Source organism: Panicum hallii, chromosome 9, assembly GCF_002211085.1.
Source record: "Panicum hallii strain FIL2 chromosome 9, PHallii_v3.1, whole genome shotgun sequence".
Lineage (NCBI taxonomy): Eukaryota > Viridiplantae > Streptophyta > Magnoliopsida > Poales > Poaceae > Panicum > Panicum hallii.
In genome coordinates this window covers 62,634,446-62,653,700 of record NC_038050.1, presented here as the reverse complement: position 1 = coordinate 62,653,700, position 19,255 = coordinate 62,634,446, and the positions used below count along the sequence as shown (strand labels likewise).

General features: G+C 46.3%; 3 protein-coding genes and 2 pseudogenes across 3 annotated transcripts; all 5 read left to right on the top strand.

Annotated features, from left to right (window-relative positions):
* The first annotated feature begins 974 nt into the window (after positions 1-974).
* LOC112873317 (E3 ubiquitin-protein ligase ATL6-like) lies at positions 975-1,568 on the top strand. The gene has a single exon (XM_025936304.1). It carries the CDS (start codon positions 975-977, stop codon positions 1,566-1,568), a length of 594 nt encoding a protein of 197 aa, XP_025792089.1.
* A 6,306-nt stretch (positions 1,569-7,874) lies between these two features.
* Positions 7,875-8,586, top strand: LOC112873316 (annotated as a pseudogene).
* A 2,182-nt stretch (positions 8,587-10,768) lies between these two features.
* LOC112878250 (RING-H2 finger protein ATL74-like) lies at positions 10,769-11,630 on the top strand. Its single transcript, XM_025942693.1, has one exon. It carries the CDS (start codon positions 10,871-10,873, stop codon positions 11,339-11,341), a length of 471 nt encoding a protein of 156 aa, XP_025798478.1. The 5' UTR covers positions 10,769-10,870; the 3' UTR covers positions 11,342-11,630.
* Positions 11,631-16,437: 4,807 nt separating this feature from the next.
* On the top strand, positions 16,438-16,872 carry LOC112873314. Its single transcript, XM_025936303.1, has one exon. It carries the CDS (start codon positions 16,438-16,440, stop codon positions 16,870-16,872), a length of 435 nt encoding a protein of 144 aa, XP_025792088.1.
* An 876-nt stretch (positions 16,873-17,748) lies between these two features.
* On the top strand, positions 17,749-19,148 carry LOC112873313 (annotated as a pseudogene).
* Positions 19,149-19,255: the final 107 nt, after the last annotated feature.

Genomic DNA, 19,255 nt, shown 5'->3' with positions numbered 1-19,255 from the left:
GAAGCAAACAAAAGGTCCTTCAATTTTCTCCGTTTTCTCGCTCGAATTGTTTACAGGGAGGTCGTTTTCGAGGGGATTGCATTGCCAAGCCACGCAGTGACCTCGTTGTAGTAGCGACTTTGAACTCGCCCTAAGTATCAGCACGCGGTGACATGCACACTGGCTAATTAAAACGGTCGAGGCCCGGGCCGTGGATGCTTGAAGAAAGTTGCCAACTTGCCATGGTATACAGTATGGCCAACTTGGGTGTGTATCCCCTGGAGTTTCTGGCTGCCCCCGGTGGCACCGGCTGGGTTCATACGCGCAGTTATCGGGAAGGTGGGTACATTTTTATTGTAATAGTGTTAAAATCACTCTTAAATAATGTACCACATTCTATGTTCCACGTTTCTGGATCCATTAATTTGGAAACTTTTATGACCATGATCATGCGTTAGCTAGTTGCTCGATCGCCGGCCGCGTTGTAGTAAACTGCTTATTAACTTTTCTATCTAACTGATACAGAGTACTAAGATACGCAGCTCTGATCTGAAGAAAAATATAGAAGTGATTTTGTTCAGTCGCATACGGACCACGAGCTGACTGCTATTCGTGCGCAGGTAACTGCTTGGATATTCACCGTCGTCGGCAGCGCACGCTGGTCTGAACCGTCGCTAATTGCATTTACAACGGCGCATCATGCATGCCCCGATTATTATTTGAGGAGATCCTCTACTGGCTGGCGCCGATGGCGACGTGCAGTGCATGGCTCTTCCTCCCACCCGTAGCGAACAGATATAAAGCACCGCAGCGTTGCCGTTGCCAGACCTGTCGCGCCGACCGCCGAGCAACAGGCATCTCCTGATCTCCCCTCTCTCTGGCCGGCCGGCGGCAGCATCTGACGTCGCGCTGGTATCAGATCAGCACGGCTGGCCGCGAGAGTCCAAAAGCCACCGTGAGAGCAGCAGCAAGCAACAGGGCCTCAGAGGTGCAAAATGGCCAGGAGATTCCTGACGTCCGGCACCGCGCTGCCGCCGGCAACGCACGGCGCCGGCGCCGGCGGCGCGGCCCCTCCGGCGCCGCGTGCACAAGGGAAACATCACGGGTCATCGGCCGCGAAGGTCGCCATCGCCGGGAACGTCATCGTCGCGGTGCTCTTATTCGCCGCCATCGTCTGGCGCGTCTTCTTCTCCGGAAGAGGAGAAGACGACGACGACGACGACGTCGCTCCACCGGCGCTGGGAGCAGTAGACGGTGCCGCGGTCCCGGCGTCCCCCTCGGCTGCGAGCACGCCGGGCGCGTCGCCGCGGGCGGGCGGCCTGCAGAAGCACGACCTCCTGGCGCTGCCGGTGTACGTGCACGGCTCGTGCCCTGATCAGGAGGGCCGCGCCGGCGGCGAGGGCAGGGTGGAGTGCGCGGTGTGCATCAGCGAGCTCAGGGACGGCGACACCGGCCGGATCCTGCCGCGGTGCGGGCACCGGTTCCACGCCGAGTGCGTGGACAGGTGGTTCCGGTCGCACGTCACCTGCCCACTCTGCCGCGCCGTCGTGGCGGACGGCGGCTTCGGCAAGTCATACCCCAAGATATGATGCGGCTGGGTGTGTGAGACAGCACGGAAGTTGAAACTGTCCGCTGGGTTACTGCATGGTTAATTTTGTAAATACTATTGTGTTACTATATGTTACTGTCTCGAATGCAACTCTGTGATGAAATTTTGCACTGGGCGTTCTTCCATCCTTTTCCCAATAATACACAAGAAAGCTACGGATCATCCGTTAAACTGAGGATGTGAATTGCATATTGAAGGAAAACCAACAGCCAACCAGATGCTATTGTCGGACACAAACGACAGTACAGGAAAGAAACAAATCACAAAGCATTACTAATACTGATGACAATAAGTGTGTTAGCTTGGACAAAAACTGAAGTTAGACAGAGGAGCTAGCGCAGTTTTTTTTTGAATCGGCATACATAATGGGAACATCTTTTTTTTTTTTTGCGACGAACGTAATCATATCATGGGATAAAAGAAATTGGTTTTCCTCGCAGTATGAACAAATACTGGAATGGTGTTTTATCTAAGCACAGCTGCACTTGCACAACAGACGAAGGTTTCGGTTTCTGGAGTGTGGACTCGACTCTTGAGTGTATGATAGGCAGCGGAGACAGGGCTATTCTTTGCACATTGAGATGTGCCACCCTAATACAACTCTGAACTAATCAGATTATCAGAAAACATAATCCCCATGTTCGTTGAACCAGATGTACTCTTAATAAGCAGCATTCTCACAATCCAATCAAGCTCAACAAAAAATTGCGTGGCCAGTACTCCCCCGTTCTAAATTCTAAGTCGTTTTGGCAAATCTAAATACATAAATTTTACTATATTTTACTATACATCTAGAGAAATATTATGTCTATATACATAACAAAAACTACATATATAGATTTGTCAAAACGACCTACAATTTGGAACGGATGGAGTAATACGCAAAGCTGACTCTGCTTATACAAATGACAATGGGAAAACATAGGAGAGGACTCAGCACACATTAGCATATCCTGGTTTGGTCATTCTTCCATTCCATTGGAAGAATAATCAACCATATATGCTGGTTTTTAACATAAGTGCTTGAGTGATATGAGGAGCACCAGGTTTATTTGCCCAGTTGTAAATAGCAACAAGAGATGAAGAAAGTCACATCGGAGCCACATGGCTTATTTCGGAAAGTATTCAGATCAATCGACATCCCTATTTTAGGCAACTCAACTCATGATTGGTAGCGTGCCAGCGGAATTCAATATCTTACTTCTAGTACGCCGAAAAAATAGCAACTCTCACTTATTTTTTCGGGGTGAAAAATGTTAATGCTACTTCACACATGCAAATATTCGTTTCAACTCATTACAAATTCCACGCGAATGGGAATCGAGGGATGATGCATACTTTACTATTTTTTCTTGGATTTTATTTATAAATATCCAAGGCAGGCTTCACCTCCATATGTGCTGTATAGATTAATGACATAATGTAAATTGATTAGTTCTAAGAGCATATATAAACGAAAAATGGATAGAAATGGATCTGGATGGAGGACCAAATGACATTGGTCGTAAATTAATAACTAGTCGTGCAAAAGTGAGGATGACTCCTCTTACTGGCATCTTACTATCACTAATTGGAGATTATTTTTATATGCATGTCATGATACATATTAGAAAAAAATATGCAAATCCTATTTTTTTAAAAAACAGAAACATTCTAATGATAATTGATAATAATTATAGCCATTTGATCTATTCTGTTCTTATAAAATTATCAGTCAGGTCCACCGGAGCCATAACAACCAAGGTCTAGGATGAAACACTTCAACCTTACTGATTTGCAGCAATATAAAGGTATAAAGGAAGGGAGGTTGTCTATGATGTACATTTGCGCATTTCCATGTTGCCTACATCTTGCTTTGGTGAATTATACTCTACTTTGCTACTGGTAGACACCTATTCATTTTCTTAAAAGAATATCTGTTCATATTTAATGTTAAAAAAGAGTATCCTGTTTCAGTGCCGTGTTGACATACGGAGAGTGCAGCAAATCAAAGTGCAGAAATTTTCTAATGAGGATCGGGCTGTAGCATTATTCGTACTTTACTGAGGCCTAATTAAAGACGAAGTGGCGTTGAGTCCAGGCTGTTGTAAGTTGATCGATTCTGGAAACAGTATGTAGTAAAAAAACAAGAACAAGTGGATTATAAACATTTGACTTGACGAATGAAAGACCAAATGCAGCAGTCATTAACAAACAATGGGACATGATGGATTAGTTTTTAGCCAAGAATCATGATACATAGCATTTTGTTCTTATTATTTCTTGCACGAATCCAGTAGATATATGAATTCGCATGGTCAATTATTTGATCCTGGCAAGAAACTGGTAGAGCTGACCCAGCTTCATCTACCAGTGACAATTGGGAAACATAGGACGGTATCCAATATTGATAGAAAATTCCGTCAAGCTTTTCTTCGCTTTTTTAACCATACTATACATGCAGGCTCCCAACATTTTTAATGCTTGCGGACTATATGAGAGAAGCAACAAGCCAACAATGTATGAACAGTCCACATGATTATTCCAAGTCATACCGGAACCACATGACTTGTTTACAGAAAGCAATCAAACAATTTTCTATATTCCTGCTTCAATGAGTCAATTCTCATCTTATTGGCAGCAAGAGCAAGTTGATCGAATTCAGTTTCGCACTTGAAGCGGCACATAACAAACCACATCAACCGGGCAACTTGCACTTCTCTCTGCTGAGGCAAAAAAAAAATACTAAGGAGACTTTGGGCATGAACATGTTCATTTGAACTCGTAACCATCAAGAATCAAGTCAACTATGTCGCAGATATATGTAATGTCCCACCTTCCTATATGTAGATTTTGTATGCTACAAGTAGTGTGATTCTATAAAAATCTAAAAGGCAGGCTGCATCTCCAGAGATGCAGGCAAGTAGTTACTTTGGAAGTTGATTAATTTGAGCAGTTGAGCACTAATAAAACAAAAAAAGAACCGATTGAAACGATTTGAATGATGTAGGATCATATGATCACTACTAGTACTGCTATTAGCAATGAAAAATGGAAATTACTACTTCAACTTGCATTTATATATTCATCCAGTTGAATGCTACATCAAGCCTTAGTGCTTGAGTATCATTTATTTGCAACCAAACTATAAAATCTATTTTGCAGGTACGCATTGCTGCCTCTTAAAATATTCATGTGTGCGCAATCTGGATCTCGCTCTTGAATAGACAGTTACTAATTACAACAGTTTGTTACCAGTAAATAAATTCTATAATTTGTGCAAGTTGGACTTTTTTTGTACGTCCAAGCGGAGCTGGTGTAATAAGGTCTATATGCAGCTCGGAAATTTCACGTGTATTCTACATGAAACAATTGGATCCCATACAAATAGGAAAGAATTCTTGCGTACTATACCTGTCACAGTAACTTAAAGGGAATTTTGTTGTTAGATGTAGGACCCACTGCATCTTCAAGCAAATACTGTACATCTGGAGGTAAGTCCATCATCACTTCATCGATCCCTTTTTTCTTTAAACGAAATAACCTTCTGTCCCTTTTCTTGTTAGGTCAAGTATGAATAGCCTGTCGCAATGACATACTAATAGAGTGGGGCACATCAAAGACCTATTTGCCCAAATTAATTAAGATCGAGTTGCAGCATAATTGGTTGTCTTACTTATGCTTAATTAGTGTAAGGCGATTGGTTCTTGGGGGCGGGCATAATAAACTATAAAGAGAGTGAAAGGAATCGGCGTCGGTAGACTAAGAGTGAAGAGGATGAATTAGGTAATTTTAAAATCTTAACATATGGTTCAAGCTAGTTTGTATAAAATATAAACTAGATCATGCTATCTAGATGTGCAATTAAGATTCAACTAGTATGAAAATTTTATCCCAAAGAGTTTTGCAACCTATAATCAATTTTAGTAAGATACAACACTAAGAATGTAAAGGCACACAAGTTGCAAGTATGAAATGCAGAAACGTAAAGGAAATGATGAGGGGAAGCAAACTCTCGATATGATGATTTATCCCGTGGTATCGGTAGGCGGTAAGCCACAGTTAATCCACGTTGTTGAAGCACTCACAAAGAGTATTGCTTCCCGGTCACCAAGTCTCTTCTGGGGCACCTTTTGACTTGCCACAAAGACTCGGCCACTAAGGCTCATGCCAAGTCTCCCGGTCACTTTGATGCCACCTTCACAACGGAGCTTCCCACGAAGGAGGATCTCCTCATCCCCGCACAAAGCTGTTGTTGCCGCTCCACACCAAACCGGAGGGTCGAAGACATGCCGATGAGTCACGAAGACTCCAAGGGGCCTGCATACCGAGATACAAGCTTGAGGTTAACTCAAGAACCATCACAAGGTCATGGGACCTTGCTCTCACACTTTCTCTAGAGCTAGCCTAGCACTACACCTCTTAAAGCTTGTGCTAAACCTAAGAATTTGATCAATGAGCTCTTTTGTTAGTTTGGAGAATTTCAGCAGAGTTTCTATAGCTTCTCACGAACTCCAGCAGCCTCAAATTACCTGGGGTGAGGTCTTATATAGGCTAGTGATCCACTCCTAGCCTTGCTATTCTTTCTGCCAAAAATCCTAAAGCGTCGGTTGAAACCGGTTACAGCTATCAGTTTAATCGGTCACTCTAAATCTGCATGCTAGCCGTTGAACGTCTCTCTACCACGCCTGAGCTTACTTGCATCATTGCACCGACACATTGCACCGACGCACTATCGGTTCAACCGGTGCTGAAGACCTCCAGGCTTCTCCAACTCCAAACGCTTTGTATCAGTAAACCACCAATGCACCGACGCCTTCTTTTTTATCGTCGGTTCAACCGGTGCCTTTGTGTTTTTTCACTTGATCGTCATGGTACTCGACAGATGCACCGACTTATTCAGCTGATGCTTTATCGGTTAAACCGGTGCTACTGACTTGATCACAATAGCATCTCCCCAATGCATCGGTCAGTATAATTTTCATACCGTCGGTTTAACTGGTCGTTCTTTTTTCTACTGTCACTTGTTCAATTCATCTCTGCATTTTCACTATTATTTGGACACTTTGACAACAATTTGGACTATCTTGTATATGGATTGTACATCATCCATGGAACATAGAAATCTTATAAATATGAACTCACAAACTTTATTAGTCCCAACTGTCAGACCCGGGGCCACGGGACTGTGTACATAACGTAGTTTAAATATGTTTAAGAGATTAAGTCCGTCTTATCTCTTATTCATCTCGTTTATCTCTTATTTATCCTGTATGAGTAGGAGATAAAACTAGTCGGTACAGAGGGAATCTACTCGATATATGTTCTGGTACGATTCCTTGGCTAGTATCGGTTAGGATTCTTGAAACCCTGGCCTCCCGGATATATAAGGGGGACAGGGACCCTCTCAAAACAAGATTATCAGATCATTCCACTATCAGATCATTCCACACCTAAGGCAATACAAACCATCATACAGGACGTAGGGTATTATGCACCTCGCGGCCCGAACCTGTCTAAGTTTTGTGTTCCTTGCACCTTCGAGTTCCTGATCTCGGCGTCTCCTCACCTAAAACTTACCACCTTAGGCATATCCCTCGGCGGGCAGCCGGTAAAACACTGACACCAACTATGTTGTCACACAATCACCAAAATTATAATTATGGTCTAACGGGATCATGTTCCTTATGGAGAGGACTAAAGATCTATTTGACGAGTGCAAATGCAAGACCTAGTGCCTTAGTCGTAACAAATAATATCACATAACTAATTACCAGGACATGTATAAAAATAACTGTATTTATGAAATCATTCACTCATCACTATTAGATATGTGTTTTTTTTTGGGGGGGGGGGGGGTTGAGATCTTTGATGAGCATGTAATGTTACATCAATAATTCTCTCTTCTGTTTGCATAATCAACTTTTTCGCTTCATACAGTACTCCAGTACTCAACGGTCTGGCATGGTTTTAATGAGTGATTGAGACTTTATTTTCCTTTCCTTTAGGAAGCCCATTTTTTAGACTTTAAAAATGTGAGATAGAAATACCACATAAATGAACATACCTGGAATATTTGGCACAAACACGATGGACTTGCCAACACTACTCGGTTTGCTATCGGCACCTGATGGGGGAAAAACAAACTCCTATTTTGATCTTGACGATTGTCTGAGGCAGCTCTTGAAATTCTCTCGAATCAAGTGTAACAGGTCAGCTAATTTTTTGCTCATTCATACAGATCGAAGTGTAAGTGGTCGTCAGTTGTTTTGGGAATAAAGTATGCAAACCGAATGCATCCGGAACCATGCATCTCTGTTGGTTTCTTCCTGATCGGAACGTCGACGGCAATTCTAGGAGTAGGGCGTGAGCTGCTTGGAGCTAGGGGTATGTATCGCAGTTCGTCCTCGTTTTCTATGTATATATTTTCTTGCTGGCTCGCATCGTCGAGTGGAGGGTGCGAACCATCATCGCCGCGCCATTGATCGAATTCCAAACGCTTCTTACAAAAGAAGCGTCGTCGTCGACCCATGCCAGCAGAGCAGCGACCTCAAGTTCGACACGTACGCGGCTCTCGTCGCGGTCGTCCTCACGGTGCCCTTCTGGCGCCTGTACAAGCTCACCGCGGTGTCCGCGCGGCCGGAGGACGTGACGCGCGACTCGACCCGCGCCGGCAAGGGCTGGGCGCTGCGGAAGCGGGACGTGGCGGCCCTTCCGGCGTTCGTGCACGCCGCGGCGACGCGGCGTCGTCGGCGCTCCAATGCGCGGTGTGCCTCGCGGAGAAGAATGACGGGGAGAGGGGCCGCCTACTCCCCGTGGGCGGCCACCGGTTCCACGTCGAGTGCATCGACCGGTGGCTCAGGGCCAACTCCACTTGCCCGGTCTGCCGCGCCGCGGCCGTCGGCCAGCCGGACGCGGTGGAGGCCCAGCACAAGGGTGGGCCTGCACCGGCGAAGTTTGTGGTGCAAACAAGGGCGGGGCCTGCCTATTTTTATGCTGACAACAATGTCTTTCTGTAATTTCCATCGCAAAATAGTGTTCATAGATGAAATTTTGGAACAACTAATAAACCAGTAATTGAAAGATGAAATTTGGACTTTTGTTTGACTATCTAAATGCTCGAAAGCGTTAAAAAAAGGTGCATTGCAGTTGTCCGTTTGACTTTAGCGCCCTCGGACCAAAAATTTGAAACAAAAATAAAGACGAGACTTTCGTGAAAGAGAAACCTGAAAGTACTACTACATATATATGAAGGTGGCATTAAGAATGTGCCGAGAAAATCGGCAAGGGTATCCTCCGTTCTACTTAAGAATTGGAAAGAAGGGTGAACCATCACGCAGACGCCAGACGGAATCAACACTTTCACCGAGTCATCTGCTCAGCACTCCACACCGCTTAAGAAAGGAGACTTGCTGTTGCTGCCATCGATCTGTGCATGGACTGCGACATTGATTGGGTTATCAACTTTGGACCATAGGGTTTAATCAATTTTATAAATTCCGAAAACAAACGAAAAATAGCCGGTGACCAGTGGCAAGAAATGGACAGATTTCAAGCCACGCACGTGCCCAACAGCATAGGTATGTGCGTCTGTACGTATCAGTGAGCAAACAGCATCCCTAGAAGCAATCATGTTAAATACTAACTCTGGTTCTAAACTGGGAAAAGTTTTGAACAAAAACATATTTGTACTTATGACATAAAAATGAAATTAACAAATTCCTCGCACGAAATGGCTACATGCATACACAGGGTAATTTGAGAGAATGTGCCATGTTAACAAATAAATAAATAAATGATATTTGACCATAAGTCAGCGAGATCTTCTGAAATATAAGGCGATTTATTAGTTTTACACAGATCCCTTGGTAGATATGTTTCTTAACAATCAAGGTACACCTTGCTAAGGGATAAATTAGTTGTTGCTTGTTTACATAATAGGTACAAGATCATGCTTATCTAGTACTAGCTCTCTGTTTTGTCGCATTTTCCAGTAGTGTAGCCTCTCAACTTCTTCATATATTTCCTATGATTGTTTGTACCAATGGAACTTTTACAACATTATTCCGCAATCTGTCCCACGCATCATGATTTGATAAAAAAAAGTAGATTATCTATTGTACTAGTAGTGACAAAGCGGCAGAATTAATTATGCAGGTCGAGTTACATAATTGCACTATTAGGTATCATGTATTCATGTCTAACAGATGCCATTAGTTAAGCATGTCATTAAAGTATTGTTGATTATCCATAAAATATGTTTACTATCTTACCATCACAAGTTAGAAACTCTCTTTGGAGCCTGCATGTTGGTCCTCATAAGCGATAAATCCTATAAATTCTCAAAAAAAAAAGAGCGCCAAGGTTTATCGCAATTCGCAATATATGGAAATTACAGTGTATCTGTGGTTATTGTGTTACAAGCGGAACAACCAGAGAGAAAGATAAGTAGTTTTTATTAGATGTATGTCCTAATTTTATCCGTGAACATATCTGATACCTATGTCTCTTATAATTCTAGCCCATAAGAACACAAGTTGAAGTAACGACGCCAGTTGATTAACTGTGCTAATCTTTCACTTGCTACTCTTAGAGCATCTCCAGCCGTCTTCCTTTTCTTAATAAACTGACAATATTAGGAAGAAGATATACTCCAGCATTTTCCTAAAATCTCTCTCTTTCCCTAATAGTTATTAGGTTGTCTCAATATTTCATCCCAACTTCTCTCAAATAAAAGGAGAATTTCGGCTCTTCCGATACGTTACTTGTGTTAGGATAAGGTTATTGGGAAACTGTAAAAGTATATTTTTCAATAATATATAAAAGTAGTATTAGGATATCTATCTGCTGAAGATATTTTTATCTGCTCTCAATTACAGGAACTCTGACAGCTCGAATACCCTCCTCCCACCACCGAGGATCCGCGCGACCCCAACGCCGATCCTCGCCTTGTTTTAAAATTCTCCTTGTCTGCCAATTTTCTTGTCGTCGCATGTCTCCATATGCCGAATATGCTCGGAGCCCTGCACTCTCGTCAAATCACACCAAGTCAAGATAACATATCTTTTTCAGCTCGCGAGGCAAAGAGAAATTGTAAGATATTTGAGGGGACAGCTAGCAGCGGATCGGAGCGTCGTGCTTACGCTTATATATATCTGCTCACGCCGTCGAGCAGATGCAAACACCGCCACTGCTCGAACTCCAGCACACGCGTCGCGGTTTCTCGACGCGAGCTAGGTTTGTTTATTAACCACCCGCGCGCAGCTAGGAAGGCGCCCTCGATCGAGCTCTGAACCCCCTGGAATGGAGCCTTCGTCGTCGTCGTCCTCGTCGTTGCTGGACAGGGACCTCAGGTTCGACCTGTACGCCGCGCTAGCGGCGCTCGGCCTGAGCGCCTTCCTCGTTGTATGCTTCTGGCGGCTGTACAGGCTCACGGTGTCCGCGCGGCCGCAGGACATGCTGCCCATCGCCGGGGGCAAGGCGGCGGCGGCGGCGCTCAGGCAGAAGGACCTCGCGGCGCTGCCGGTGTTCGTGCATGGCGGCGGCGGCGCGGCGGTCGTCGAGTGCACGGTGTGCCTCGCGGAGATGAAGGACGGGGAGCGGGGCCGGCTGCTCCCCGTGTGCGGCCACCGGTTCCACGTCGAGTGCATCGACCAGTGGTTCAGGGCCAACTCCACGTGCCCGGTCTGCCGCGCCGCGGCCGTCGGCCAGCCGGACGCGGTGCCGGCGTGCAAGGCTGGCTCGTCGCAGGTGATGGTTGCGGTGCAAAGCTGAGTACTGAGCCTGCGAGAGCAGTGTAGCATGGGCAGATCAATACACACGCGTTGGTTGAAATTTTCACATCATACTATTTTTCTCCTCACCTTTTCCTTGGTCACTTCGACTTGGAAAAGATTATGCATGCGTGGTTACTATCTCCAATTCCATTGGAGTACGTTATGTTACGATCCTATTGTCTTTTTCTGTATGTACATGTGGTGTTATGCCATGCTAGAAACATTACCCATTGTTGTCGATTATGACACATGAGTTTATGACCATGCAGATTTATGGTGAAATATATAGCAACCTATTGGACGATCATCATTCTTGTGTCGGTGAACGTCTGAGTTTACGACCATTTGGAGCGGTGCAGGAATTTAGGAGAATCTCTTGCTGTTATTTCATGTTGGCGCAGCACAATCAACCTCCCTCCCCGGCCCCCGCCCACACCCTACACCCCACGCGTACACACACTCCACCGCGGAAACAGTTCCTCTACCGTTAGTAACTTACTGCAGTAACTTACTGAATACGAGTCCCTGCGATTGAACCCACCTGACGAGATACGAGTCCCTCTGCAGTAACTTACTGCAGAGAGGACTCGTCCACCCACCCACCCCACTACGTACATGTTCTTAAAAAAGAGAAATGAATGCGAACCAATCTCATAACAAATAAACGAATTCAATCCTTCAATGTCATATAAAGATATTGAACACAAAATTAACATTTCATAAATGTTGTCAGAACAAATGTGGCCACTGGCCACAATTCATATGCCTAGTCCTGTCCTCTATCGAGTGAATGAACTTTTGAGGAAATATGTATGGTTAAATGCTTGTATGAACTTTCTCTATGAAGTCGTTAGGTATATAAGAGTGCTTGATAAACTTGATAGCGTCGTGCATTGCAGGTCTTCTCTCTGACTTTCGTGCCGCGCGCAGATAAACTAAAAGAACTAACTTGAACCTGGGACAGAAAAAAGCCTGAAAGTATGATTCCTTAGATAATGGAACCAGTCAGAATGTGCAGAGAAAAGAAACTAATGTCAAGGCATCTTTCGTCTCTACTTAAAAAGTACAGTCAGCCGCCACAAAGACGACGAGACTACACCCTGACACCCAGTCAACATCTAATGCTCCATCAGGAATCAACATTATTTCACGTGCTTGGGCTAGTGAACTGTGAGCTTTGTTGTCATGTGCTTCGGCTGGGACATCAGGCTGGCTAATCAGGATAATATTACATTAGGACTTAGATTGGATATTATATGTTATTATCAGGTTAGTAAATGTAAATCATTCAAATATCAAGCTGCTGAAAATCCCAACAAAAGTAGCAGCTGGGAGCTGACGGATTGCAAGAGAATAGCTAGAGGTGGCAGGAAAATGCAGGGGATTCCAAACCAACCAGGTGACGGGTGGCATTGTTACATGGAGGCGCCTTTAAGATAACAGTTAAGAGTATACTAGTTGCCAATTCCCATAGCCAAACTTGAGAACGTAGATTTGGAAATCAAATACTACAAACTAATCATGTCCTGATAACAAAAGGACGGTTCAAATAAGACTTTTGCCTATTCAAATGCTAGGAAATTTAATTTACTCGCAAAAGAAGGCTAGATAACGTAAATGACGATGCGCTAATTTCACCTTATTAGGTTCAACGTTGGCTGGCTTTCCTCCCCCGTTGAGATACATATGCATGTCATTGTCTTCAATCAAAAAAAATCTTAAAGATACAGACATCAAAACTAAAAACTTTGGCCGTGCATGCATTGTAAAATGGCGCATCTTACCTTCTACAGGGAAAGGAAAATGTTTGAAAAAAAATCAAAGAACAAACCAGCATATCCTGAGCAAGAGGGATCCAATTAGGACTTTTGCGTATTCAAGCGCTAGATAAGTTGAAAGCGACGTGCAGCCGTGTAGATAGATTAAAAGAATTCGAAGCTGGAATAGAGGACAGCCTGAAAGTACGACTCCATGGATGATGGAGCCACTCAATCACTACTCATGATGTGCACAGAAAATCGACAATAAATGTCACCATATCGTCCATAACAGTTTAATTATAAGAAAATATTGTCAACCACTACAGTGTCAGAGACTCCACCGAATGAACACCTAAAGCTCCATCAGGAATCAACATAATTCCACGTGCTTAAGCTAGCTAATCAGCTGCTGCCAGCTGTACTTCGACTGAGACATCTGAATGACTAATCAACGCTATTAGATTAAGACTCTGGTTACTAATGTCATGAGATTATCAAAAGTAATATCGAACTGCTGAAAATCCCAAGAAAAGTAGCAGCTGGGGGCTGGCTGATCGCAAAGGAAGTGACCGAGCAAGAAATTTAAGAGATATAGTTTCAGACCAACACATATATAATGCATCAAATTAGTTCTGTTTAGTTGGTATTTCTTTGGGCTAATATATTTTGAAACAGAGAGAGTTTATATGGACGTCAGTTCTCACCGTACCTCCAGTTTAAAGATTCGACGACTTTCAAAAAGTTTTCCAGCACACATGGTAAAATGCCACTTAGTATCTTGTACCGGGAAGGGAGAGATTCGCAAATCACATATGGCAGGACTGATCATGACCTGACGACGAAAGGTTCAATTACGACTTCTCCTAATAAGACAACTTTTTTGAAAGGGAAAGCTAAATAACTCAAAACAACTCGCGAGGTGTTGTACTATATATGCAGCTGACCTTCTTCGTTTTCGTGCCCTAGAAACGATAAAGAAATAACTTGACGATGGATCGAGCCATTATGCAGAGAAAATCACAAAGACATGTCACGGTATCTTCCGGTTCGACTAAAGAAAGAACGGTGAAGTTGTCAACAGCCAAGCACACGATAGAGACGACTGCACACTGCTAAAAAAATGAGCTTTCATCTAAAAAATTGAAAAATGAGCTTTTGTCCATTTAATCAGTACCGGTTAACTTTTAATCCGGTACTAAAGTTGCTCCGAAACCATTTTAGTAGCGGGTCCAAATTTGAAAGCCCCGGAGTTTACCGGGCCAAGATACCGGCCGCTATTAAATATCGTATTTTAGAACCGGCTGGTGTTTTGGCCCGGTAAGCCATTTGGTACCCGTCAAAGACACCACCCGGTATTTAATGGTCCTCTACGGGTTACTTCAAAAACAAAGCATCTCCAACCTAATCACATATGATGCATAGATAGGATGGTAAGAAAGCTACACGCGAGGCCAGAGATTGTGGGTTTGAATCCTTTTAAAAAAATTACGTGTGAAAATTTTGCGTGACTTGTGGCTTGCGATGTTGCACGTGTGCAAACCTTCCTGAGATTTGTAATATTTTTTTCTTTATTTTTTGATGTGAGATCATTTAATAATACCGGCTGGTGTTTTGGCCCGGTAAGCCATTTGGTACCCGTCAAAGACACCACCCGGTATTTAATGGTCCTCTACGGGTTACTTCAAAAACAAAACATCTCCAACCTAATCACATATGATGCATAGATAGGATGGTAAGAAAGCTACACGCGAGGCCAGAGATTGTGGGTTTGAATCCTTTTAAAAAAATTACGTGTGAAAATTTTGCGTGACCTGTGGCTTGCGATGTTGCACGTGTGCAAACCTTCCTGAGATTTGTAATATTTTTTTCTTTACTTTTTGATGTGAGATCATTTAATAATACCGGCTGGTGTTACCAGCCGGTATCTAAAATGCACGTCCATTCAGTATCGAACAGCCTGTACCGGACGGGAAACCGTACTAACCTACACTGCACCAGATCAACACCGACGAGGTCTCACACCGTCGTCACCGTCGACATGTCCCTCTGCGTGATTGCACACTCCACGGCGTGGAGTCCACGTGGATGGTCATCCTATATACGGTTCAAGAGCATCGACTGTAGTGAGGCTAGTTTTCAGTCTGAAAACTGGCACAGCCTCTTTTTTTTTTCTTCAGAACGGACTAATAAGCTAGTCTGCTTAAACGAAGCAACTGGGTAGTGTTCACCACTCAACACGCTTAAAGAGCTCAGGCCTTCAGAGTTCAGAGTAAGCATGTTGTTGCATCGACCTCCGGCTTGTCAGTTGGGGTACAGCAAGGTATGTACTACGGCCCATCCACGTGGATGGGCTAGAGTTTCGGCCCATGCAAACAAGGCCTCACAAGATTCATCTGTTCTCTCCACTTTTGGAATATGTACATCAAGAATTTCTTTGAGATATCCAGTACACAATATGCCTTAGTTGACTCCCTTTGTTTTCTAGTACGTGGGACCACATGAAAAAATTCCGTTGTTTAATTTCTCCTAATAATAGTGATATGTTTTCAACTTCTGCATTGCAAATGAAAATTTACTCAATGGTGCGCAAGGCGTTTGCAGTTTGCATTGTATTCACAAGGTCATTTGACATCAGTTTACATTACCGTGCATTTTCTGAAAACGTCATTTAGCTTATTCTACCGGCAAATGGAAGGAATTCGAAATTTGATAATCACATGGCCATGTCCTCAAGATAAATCTCAAATGAAGACACTCTCTATTTAAAGTTTTAAATACCAGATAACTTCAACAAAACTTGAGATCGCTTCGAGTATTGATGGACAAAATCACAAGATTATCTCAACCGAGGAAGTCTAGCTTCGTGGCTGCATACCGCGGCTAATTGCAAAGGATGAAATAAAGGAATGAAAGGATTATTCCAACCTAACGGCATTGAGGCATGATTAGCCAGCATTGTTACCTTCCAACTACTAACAAGCTAAGTAGCGAGCTCTGAGCACGCATCATCCATGGACGACGCAATCAGTACTGTATAAACCGCTACTTCTCTCCATCTCGCCTGATATGGACGGAAGGCTTCTAGTACTAGTATATCTTAGTCTCTAATTGGAACCTACCAACCTGACTAGAGCGGACCAGTTAGGACTATCCAGCTTAAAGAAACAAGGGCAGAAGGTTGTTATTAGTGTATGGTACACGCCTACACGCACGCGGCGCGCGCTTAAGTAGCTCGTCCCTTGCGCACCGTAGTGGCGTCGACCACCCGCTAGTTTGTCAGCAGCGCGCGGGGTAGCTAGCCAGGGGCCGGTGGGAGCCCGGCCGGCACGTGAAGATGGACGCCGGCGGCGGCGCTGCCCCGGCGCCGGCGCCGCACGGGGCCGCCGTCTCCCACCGCGCCACGTCGGCGCTCGCGGCCGTCAGCGTCTTCCTCGTCCTGCTCTGCCTCTTCTGGCGCTTCGTCTGGCAGTGCAGGAAGCACGAAGGCAGAAGCGGCCCCGCCAGAGTTGCCGCTGCCGATACCTCCTCCTCCGCTCCGCCGCCGTCCGGCCCACCCCGGGACGGGGCGGGGGAGGCAGCACGCCACGCGCCTCGCACGACGCTCCCGGCGTTCGTGCGCGTGGCCGCGGCGGGCTTCAGCGGCGCCGAGAAGGTCGACTGCGCGGTGTGCCTGGCGGAGCTCCGGGACGGCGAGGGGCCGCCGTGCGGCTGGTGCCGGGCTGCGGGCACGGGTTCCACGCGGAGTGCATCGAGGCGTGGTTCCGCGTGAACTCGACGTGCCCGCTCTGCCGCGCCGCGGTGGACGCCGCGGCAGCCGCGGGGCAGAGTGCCGGAGAGGCTCAGGAGTGCGGCGGCGCCGGCAGCGTATGATGGCCCATTTCTGTCATGTGACGAACTGGCCTTGCGTTTATGTTTTCGTGAAACTTCGCGAATGGGTTTCGGCTATGTGAACGTCACATTTGCAGCAGTCCTAGCGTGATTGTCTTGGTAGGTAGCCTGATTTTCCTAAATTAACTATCCATGGTTGGATTTCGCCTTATTTTCCCTAAAAATGAAATCGTTGATACGTGGTTACACCACACCTTATTAATGCAATTCAGATGAGGATGCCCTCTCCCGATGACCATTAAGAAAACATTTGCAGCAGACCACACAGCGTGAAGTTGTTTTCTTGTTTTCTCCTTTTGAATCTTTGGTCCATGGGATCGCCGTAAACATCCGGCGATAGCCACACCTAAGCCTGCCTAGGAATGAACACTGATATGCCCAATGTGCACTGGCATTTTTCAAAAATAAAGCAGGGGACCAGGTCGCAATTCTCTATTCTATTTGGATCATTGGATGGATTTGGGTCGTATGCCCTTCGTTGATATATAAACTCCGGTGTCAGGAGACAGGCAATGATGATCTCATTGATATTGGACAAGAAGGCATGCAAATCAGTGGCTGCTAGCCTGCTGCCCTCCATTAACATGGCTTTAGCACACTAGGTCAACTGAAAATAATGCAAATAAAATCTTATCAGCAGAAGTGCCAACAGCATGGATCCGCTAAAGTTTTGCCCCAACATTCCCGTGTTTTGTTTGGTGGGGAGGATTCGAAGGGATGGCATAGATGCTTTAGCCACCATTTATCTCAGGCCCACATGTCAGAGTGCATATCTTCTTCCTCCTCGCGTCTTCATCGTGTTCTCGTCGTTCTTCCTCCTCACCAGAGGAGCTGGCCCCTCAGGCCTCCACGGGCGTCGCGGGTCGCGGCCACGGCCAAGTTCCCCTTCTGCCCCGTGGTGGAGGGCGAGCAGCAGCGGTGCCCCGTGCTAAGTTCCAACGACAACAAGTTGAACTACAGCGCTAATTGGTCTCCGTCTTTTCTGCATTTATTTTCTTGAATCGATTCTACTACTCAGCAGCATTTGTTTGGACAACCTGAGCATAGTCCGATGCTCATTTTCCTGAATCGATTTTCCAATGAATATGCAGATCACGACCCAACGCAAGAATCACGCGATAGATCTGCTAAAAACGAATCACCTGCGACGCCAGAGCCAGAGGAGCTAGCACCCGCCGTCCGCACGACCGCCCCGCGTCGCTCCGTGGCGGCGTGGCCTAGCCTCGCCCCCGCGTCGCTCTGTGGCGGCGTGGCTTGATAGAGGCAATGCCGAGCCCGAATTCTGGAGGGGAGCCGGTGGGGGAAGAAGTGGCACCAACGGATTCACCGGAGCTTTCGCGGCGGCGCGAGCGGAGCATGCGCCCTCCTGTAGTGAGCCGTGTGCAAGGAGCGGCGGGGGAGACCCACCAGAGGCGGCGGCTTGAGCGTGAAGAGCTCGCTGGTGATGGAGGTCGGCGGCGCGAGCAACAGAGGAGGCGAGACGATGCGGGCGCCACGGCGAGGTCGAGGCCGGAGGCGGGAGCGGACCAAACTTATACGCAAATACTTGGATCGCGATTATTAATAGCGATCCGAATACATGCATATACCCTCGTTATTTGGATCGTGATTATAAATAATCCCATGTTTCGCACCTGGCGGCGGACGGACGACGGCGGCAGACTACCGGCGACGATGACGCACCCAGCCGTTAACAAATCAGTCAACCTGAAGCGGCGGCGGTGGCGCGGGGGCCGGCGTGGACACGTAAGGTGCTGCACGCGTTCCAGACGAGCTTCGTGCAGGTGCAGAGCCTGCTGCCCTGCTGGACCAGAACCGTGCCCTCAGCAACAAGATCAGCCAGAGCCACGAGTCCAAGGTGCCCGGCGACCTCTCCCGCAACGTCGGCCTCCTCTGGGAGCTCAACAACAACATTCCGCCGTGTCGTCGGCCTCTACGCCGACCTCTCCTCGCTCTTCGCCGCCTCCGACGGCGACGCCGCGCGGCCGCTCCGTCGGCACCGTCCGGCAGGCCGGCGCCGGCCACAAGCGGATCAGGTACGGCCTCGACTGGCTTGTTCACGCTGCACTACTCGCCTTTCATTCTCTCGTCAGGCTTGGTCGCCTGAATCTGAATGGCGAATTCCTGCCCCCGCAGCCGGAGGTGCGGCCTTCGTAGCGCGGAGACAACCTACGGCGGTGGTAATGGCGGCCGGAGCGAAGAAGAACTCGACGCCGGTGACAGGGGAGCTCGCTCCTGGCCGAAGGCCGGCGATTGAGAGCATC

What these genes read in the sequence shown, in the direction of transcription:
- LOC112873317 (XM_025936304.1), top strand. Translation starts at nt 975, where the DNA reads ATGGCCAGGAGATTCCTGACGTCCGGCACCGCGCTGCCGCCGGCAACG.
- LOC112878250 (XM_025942693.1), top strand. Translation starts at nt 10,871, where the DNA reads ATGGAGCCTTCGTCGTCGTCGTCCTCGTCGTTGCTGGACAGGGACCTC.
- LOC112873314 (XM_025936303.1), top strand. Translation starts at nt 16,438, where the DNA reads ATGGACGCCGGCGGCGGCGCTGCCCCGGCGCCGGCGCCGCACGGGGCC.